Consider the following 7,500-nt stretch of genomic DNA (forward strand, 5'->3'; position numbering starts at 1 on the left):
ACAACCGCATCTCAAAGATAGAAGGATTGGATTTGCTTGTTCATTTGACAGTGCTTAATCTCAATGGAAACCTCATTAAAAACCTACCTGCTCCATTGTTTAAAAAGCTTAAAGAACTTCAAACTTTTCACATTGCTCACAACCAGCTTAGAAGTGTGAGTACACTGTAGGAGTAGAGTTTACATTCACAATTTTTGAGTTTTTGTGGGCCTACATGTAGTAATTTGTGGCAGCTTTATTCTTGATCTAAAGGGGCATAAACTGATGCTGCTTGTACAATCCAATAGCTCTACTATTAGTTTCATCGAGTTTGTGTTATAATAATATTGTTTTGCCACACTTCAATCACATCAGGGACATACATTTATAATAATTATAAAGGGGGGAAAAGTGACATTACCACCCTTTGCATGTATGTAGTTAATGTTAATGAATCAACCAGAGATTTCCTTAGTAAGGACACTCCAGAGGGAATGATCATGCATTTGTAAAGCAAAAGACATTTAACTCCTAACCCCCCCCCCCCCCCCATTGAGTTAGTAACATTGTCTGGCATTAGACAGAGTAAAATCCATTAAATCTCACCCATAGGAGTAAATGGGTTAGGTACACTGTAGAAGAACACTCTATGGCTATGTTGCAGTTCATTTTTCATTTCAGTTTTTAGTTAATTTTATTTTTAACTAGGTAATTTTTTTAAACTGGTTTATTTTTATCAACTGTCTTAGAAAGGGATTTTTCTTTTTTGTGGTGTACTTAAAAAAACAGGGGCTTAGTATTTTTAGGGGTCTAATTTACAAAAGAGCGAGACATACCTTTTCTCTGTTCACCTTCTCCTAATCCTCCCTGATCTTCCCCAATCTTTCTGTCCTACCCCACCCTTCCTTTACAGATCTATCCCCTCTTACCTTCCTGGTAGCCCCCTCCTTTAATACCCCTTATACCCACCCCCTCTATGTACAACACTTCTCACAGAGGTTGAACATACTTCTCAAGACTTTTCTTTTTACTTACCTGACCTTGAACTTTAACTTGAACTCTTATCCACTTGACCACAGGCCCAGGCCACTCTTGGTCCAAACTTTGGTTCGCACATTAATTTTAGACACCAGAGTCACATGTGGCAAATCTACATGTACATGTAGCAGTGATAAAATGGCGGAGTCACACCAATGCAATAGCATAAATGAAATAGATTCCTATTTAAACAATAGAGTGTACACTCTATTGTCTTTATTGTTCACTACTAAATTTTCTTCCGCGCGCCAGCTCAAAAATCAAGTTGAATTATTTTCAACTTTATTAGACGAAAGCCGTGTCAGCCAATGTAAAATTTAAAAAGAAAACAAACAAAAACCATCTTAATACAATTTCGATTGTTTATTTTCCATAAGGCCGCTTGTTTACAGAGGTATTTTCAGCGGACGACTACTATCCATCCGGGTATTTTCCTCAGACGGGCACTATGGGCTGATAGTGTCTCTCCGCGGACGAACACTATCGCGTCACGTGATCAATTTAAACCAATAAGAATCGGAGAAAATTTAGTGGTGAACTATAAAGAGAAATAGAGGGATTGAAAAGACTCACAAATAAGTTGTTATTTAGAAGATGATTTTACAGCAAGGCCAAACATTTCTTGAAAGAAAAACAGAGAAACAACTGGGCCTTTCGGGAAGTGAGGATCAATCTGAGCCAAAGCAATTAACAAACTGGGAACATCAGATGATAACTCAAAGGAAATGGGCTTACAGCAACGGCAAACTCTTCAAAGGAAACATCAAGAAAGTGGTTCCAAAATGGGAACTGTTTTAAATCTTGTCTCAAGTACACAGTTGAATTTCTCACAGAGGACACAAGATGTTAGTATGAAAAAGTGGCTTCTAGAAATTATGCAGAAATCAGCCAGAAAGTTGTTAACATACTCATCAAAATGCGCTTATTCCATACTTAGAAAATGCCCACCAACCAGCAGCTCCAACATTCCTCTCTTTGATCATAGTTAACTATGCTTTGATAGAGATCAACTGAATGGTAAAAGGTCACCATTGTAACCCCAACAGTACTGGCTTTTAGGAAAAATAACTGATATCGAAAAATCATTCTTTCAAGTGACCAAGTTTGGAAAAATACAATCACTTATTTCTCCTACAAGATTAGATCTGTGCATTGCTACTAACTAAAAATATGTTACTTTTGATTATTCCCAAGAAATTCATTTACATCAGCTTGTAAACAGGCCATTTTGCAAAATGAGTAATTTCCTTTCAAGATAAATTGAAGTTCACTAATATTGTAACAGTACAAAGTAATAATACCATTGTAACATTATTGTAAATGTAGTTACTTTCCAATAATTGTGTAGAACTGCTCTTGCTAATTGAAAATTTGAGAGACAAAATAATATTTATGAATCTTGTAAACAAGATAATATTGCCATTGAAGGAATCATCAAAGAATAGCAGTACTGTTTTTTCATTACAAAAAGTAGTCCTACTTTGTGAAAGACAGAAAAGGGTTTAACTCTGAGGAAGGGCTAATGCTCAAAACATCAGCTTTCAAATTTCTTTACAGTGGTCAATTTACCACCAATAAACCCTTCTCTTTATTTCACTTTCCCACCAACACAGCATGACAACTTCTTTACAATCTAACCCATTTATCCTACAAGTGAAAATTAACAAATCGAAAGTGGTTCAGCGTTGCCTGTACTCTTATCGACAACGATATTCGTCATCACAGTGGTCAACGCCAAAGAAAGTTTTTATTTCAGAGCGTGACCAAAGTCATAACTCAAAGAAAGAGCAAGCGTTATCTATAACTTTCTCGCAATGTGATTGGTTTATTTCCCAAAATGAGCATTCCTGATTGGCTATTACATTGCATGACAAATTGACGCAAGCATGACGCGAGCAGGGTTGTCTAGTAGACTCTTACATGTATCGACAACGGCAAATTAGCCAATCAGATTGCGAGATTACAAGCAATTGAGGTAAAAAGTGCTTTACTTCCAATAACCATGAACTAAAATATAATTTCTTAATCCAATGACCAAGACAAAGGTTGTGTTAGGCTAAACACTTCAAATAAGTGATTACTCCTGAATCACTACAATGCATGCCAATTCCTAACCTTGGAATGCAGTGTCTGACACTGGCAGTCTGACTGCAGAGTAACCCTAACTTTCGGTTATTGATACCTAACCGCTTTTAAATTGGTGCTTAGACTTAAATACTGCTTATCAGCACTAATCAAATGGGTACTTGGACTTGAATACTGTTTATCACGGATATTATGTGGTCTGCAGTTGTCATCACCTCCTGGAATGCTAACTGTTTCAAATAAGACAGTGCATAATCCTAATCACTAAAATTAATTGAAAGTGTAACCCTAATTCCTAAAATGTGGGCAGTGTCTCTTAACCCTTACATGAAAGCTAACCATTCAAAATAAGTGCTCAGTAACCTAAATCATTAAGCTGAGCATTTGACCCTGAATTAAAATTTTGTTGGTCTTTGCATGATAGCACCAGAAAGAAAAAATTTACCCAGTTTAAAAATTTTACCTAGTTAAAAAAAAATTACCTTCAAGTTGTTAAAAAAAATACCTAGTTCAAAAAAAAATATTACTTAGTTAAAAATAAACTTAACTGAAACAAAAAATTAACTGCAACAGCTACACCTTGTTCACTGGTATAATGTGTAAGACCATGAAGTTCTGTCAAAAATGACTGATATGCACTTTGTCTAGCTGACTAGTTATTTTGCCAGGTAGTTGAAATTTACAGACAAGGCAGATCACTGCATGTTAATTACAATAACATGCAAAGTATGAAGCTTAAGCTTTTGATCAGCCAGATTTCTATTTCCTTTGCTTGTTTTTTTTATAATTAAACTAAAGGATCTTTCAGTTGTTGCTGTCATTTGCACTCATATGACAGGAAACAACAATAAAAAATCAAATTGGTGATCATTGGATTTCTTCCTTTTTAACAGCTGATTGAGGTGACAAAACTAAGACCTCTGCAAGATCTGAGCAGTTTCTCTTTGGAAGGCAATCCCATGGCCAGCATGGAACATAGCTGGCAGTTTGTTATCTTTCAGTTAAGATCCTTGAAACTCTTGGATGGCAAAGAGATTACCGAGGATGACCGACAGATGGCTGATGAAAGGTTTGCACAAGGTGAGTACGGGCTGACTCTCTTGCTCTTGGGCAGATCTTTATCCCTGCTCAGGCTGCCTCGTGATTATGAGCATCTTTTTGTCTTTCTTGCCTTTTGCAACCTACTGGGTATGTATACAACCATAACACTTTAAACTAAGACATCTCTTATTATATTTAACAATAATAATTTATTGTTATTCCTGCCATGAGCAGGTGTTGGATATAATGAGGTAAAAAAAACCAAATGGCACTGAGTGGGCTGATCTTAGGTGGAAATTTTATTATTATAAGATCTTAAAAAAATCTTTATCAAGTTGATTTTCTTTCTTAAACAAGATTCTTACAAGAGCCTGACAAGATTTTGTAAGATTCTTGTGTAAAGGTTTTTACGAGATTCTCACAAGATCTTGCAAATTATATTCTTATAGTAAGATCTTGTGCTTGATTGGTGTAATAACAAATCTTTCTTCAAACAAATGCAAATGGGACTTCATTGTTGGTTGGTTAACTAATTTCTATGTAAATGTTTAGTTACCCTGTACTTGGAAATTAATTCATTTAATTGTGGCCTCCGACCTCAAATGTTTCAGCTTAGAAACTTGTGGCTCAGTTGTGTGGTATATTAGCTGATAGCCAAGATTTAGTGAGGCAATCAATACTTAGAAAATGTTATTGCAAATATAATGAAATATAATATAGCCTGCATAACTGTGAACAAAATGCTCATTAATTTTATATTCTGTGAATTACATATAGAGGAAGTGAGGAGACTGGAGGAAGAATTGTTTCGCCAGAAAAAGGACTTCCACACATTACAAGAAGAGAAACAACAAGCTCTTGAAGAGCTGCGACAGTTAAAGAAGCTTCTCTCTGAACAGCAAGTGTTGAGCTTGGATCAGTCACAAAAGGTTAAAGAACTTCACCAGCAGCTGGAAGCCAAGGAAGAGCTGGTATAAATTAATGATAATAAAATTGGCCTCATTTTTAATGAGATAGTGAGTTTTAAGGAATGTCAGACATAAATTAGGAGACAGTGCGGCCCAGTGGTTAGGACCCTTGCTTTGAGATCTGGAGTTCCCGGGTTCCAGACCTGTTCTGACCACAAATGGAATTTGTTCCTGGTAGTCCCTAGCTCAACTTCTTGGCTGCACTTGTAAATAGCCAACTGGTTTGCCTCCGGCCAGGTGGAATTCTTAACGGTTGTTGTTGTTGTTGTTGTTGTTGTGTTCTGTGTTCATTGATTGTGTTTCATTAGTCCTGAAAAGCCCCCATGGGGACTCAGTGGTCAATTATGTATGTATTGTATTGTATTGTAAATTAAGGTTTCATTGATCATTGCTATTGACTTGGGCTTCATTTCAGTTGTTTATAATAAGGTCTGTAGTTGGACATAAGGCCTTCTCCAGTTTGTTCCAATCCAATTGGTCAAAAGCTTTCCTGTGCTAAGCCTAGTGCTTTTGCAATTTGTCCAAATCATCACACGTTCCTGTTTTCTGTCTTCCACAATTTCTTGTGTGCCCGTGTGGTGTCCAACAAGCTGGAGTGACGTGAGTCATCCAGCTATTGTCTTTTTTTCTGGTTATATGGCCTGTCCATTTCCATTTCACTTTCAGTAACATGCTTAAGTTTGGTTGCTCCAATGTTGAGCCAAAAGTGACTTGCAAACCAAGTCATCAAAAGTTTTAGTTCTACTGTAGGATCACCCGGACAGCGGTTCTTTAAAGTGTGATGACTTAGAATACCGGTAGCAAAGGGGTACTAGCCAGGTAGGTGGTTACTATTTTTAATCAAAAATACGAGTTAAATGATTTACTCTCAATGCTACGTTATTTTTAGTTGGCAAGCAAGACAGCAGAACTTTCTAAAGCGTGTGAGAAGCAATTCAAGTTGGAGCAGGAACTGGCATTTTATAAACTAGATGCTAAGTTTGAGCATCTTGGAATGTTACCTCCACCTGATTTGGAAGTGAGTTGGCCTTTAAAAGTAACATATTTGGATTTTTTGTATTTGCTTTTCAAGGTGAACAACGTTAAATGTTGATCCTTTTTCATTTCTTCCCTCATCCCTGGATCTGAAAATCCTTAGTAACATTGTTTCAAGCTCTGACTATGCAGTTATTATAATAATATTAGCAGTGGCAAGAAGGGATGCATCCACCGAAAGAAACACACCCCAATTAGCTTGTAGCTAAATACCTTGACACTTAAATAAAGTTTATTCATTCATTCACACATGAAGTAGGAGTAGGATGCACCCTCATTATAGGGCTAACCAGGAGCAGGACTGGTACAAAACACAGGTCTCAGGTCATCTGTCTTGTTCACAGGTCTCTGTTTTACCAATACAGAAACAAACCTAAACATTCATTAAAGCTGAAATTAGGTCTAATTAGGCCTAAGGTTAGCTTTAATAATGTTTAGGTTTGTTTCAGTCTGTATTGGTAAAACAGAGTTTTGTGATCGAGATAATTGACCTAAGACCTGTGTTTTGTCCCTGCCGGGCTGACCAGGCTGAATTACATTTTTCCCATTGGTTTGCCATGACAACAGACAATAAATCAATCACTATTAGAGAGGAAAACTGACCGCTGCACTGGTAGAATACGAAGTATAATGCAAGCACCGGTTGCCTGATTTATTTGACTGAACTTGTGAACTTGTTGGCATTACAACATCATGAGGTTTGTATAAAAGCAAGGTCAACTCCAGCCTGACTTTTATTCAAAGGACTGGTAACTGTCAGCGCAGAACTGTAAAATGGTCAATATTATTATTGTTTCTGTGTCTTTAGTTTGAGGATGGAGAAGATGATGAAAGTCCATACATTGGAAAAGCCAGATTTAAACCCAATAAATTCACTAGGAAATCCAACATTGCCGGTGGTGAGCAACATGCTGAAGTTACAACAATGGGGTCAAGACCAAGTGATAGATATCATGATCAGAACAGACAGGTCCAGCAGGAATTGCATGACTCACTTATCTTTGATTTGCATAACAAAGAAAGAGCCATCGAGCAAGGTAAGTTGGGAATAAGGGCCGATTTACATGGTACAATTTTTGGCGCATGCAACAAGCTTACGACAGGCCTGCAACATGACTTATGATTGTCACATTTAAAACATTTTTTAAAATGCTGCGACATTTTTCCCAATGTACATGACAATCGTAAACGAGTTGTAGACCTGTTGTAAGCTTGTCGCATGCAACGAAAATTACATGTGCAGTGTAAATCAGCACTGAATGATATTATGAGCAGAGGTGTTGTATCACACCCAAATTTAGGGGGAACATTGTTTATTTCTCAGTGTTTCACTAAAGAGGGCGGTCTCGGGTAA

The 7,500-nt window shown here is 37.0% G+C and overlaps 1 protein-coding gene across 2 annotated transcripts in view; it reads left to right on the top strand.

Moving 5' to 3' along the window:
- LOC138024568 (centriolin-like) overlaps positions 1-7,500 on the top strand; it is a 60,149-nt gene that overhangs the window by 5,984 nt on the left and 46,665 nt on the right. For both annotated transcript variants that reach the window (XM_068871797.1, XM_068871804.1), the window contains exons 4-8: positions 1-155; positions 3,996-4,182; positions 4,921-5,114; positions 6,001-6,129; positions 6,955-7,183. The exon at positions 1-155 is cut by the window's left edge and continues 118 nt beyond it. In XM_068871797.1, the coding sequence (XP_068727898.1) occupies positions 1-155; positions 3,996-4,182; positions 4,921-5,114; positions 6,001-6,129; positions 6,955-7,183 (894 nt within the window). The remainder of the gene's footprint in view (positions 156-3,995; positions 4,183-4,920; positions 5,115-6,000; positions 6,130-6,954; positions 7,184-7,500) is intronic.

This window comes from Montipora capricornis, chromosome 2 (assembly GCF_036669925.1).
Source record: "Montipora capricornis isolate CH-2021 chromosome 2, ASM3666992v2, whole genome shotgun sequence".
NCBI lineage: Eukaryota > Metazoa > Cnidaria > Anthozoa > Scleractinia > Acroporidae > Montipora > Montipora capricornis.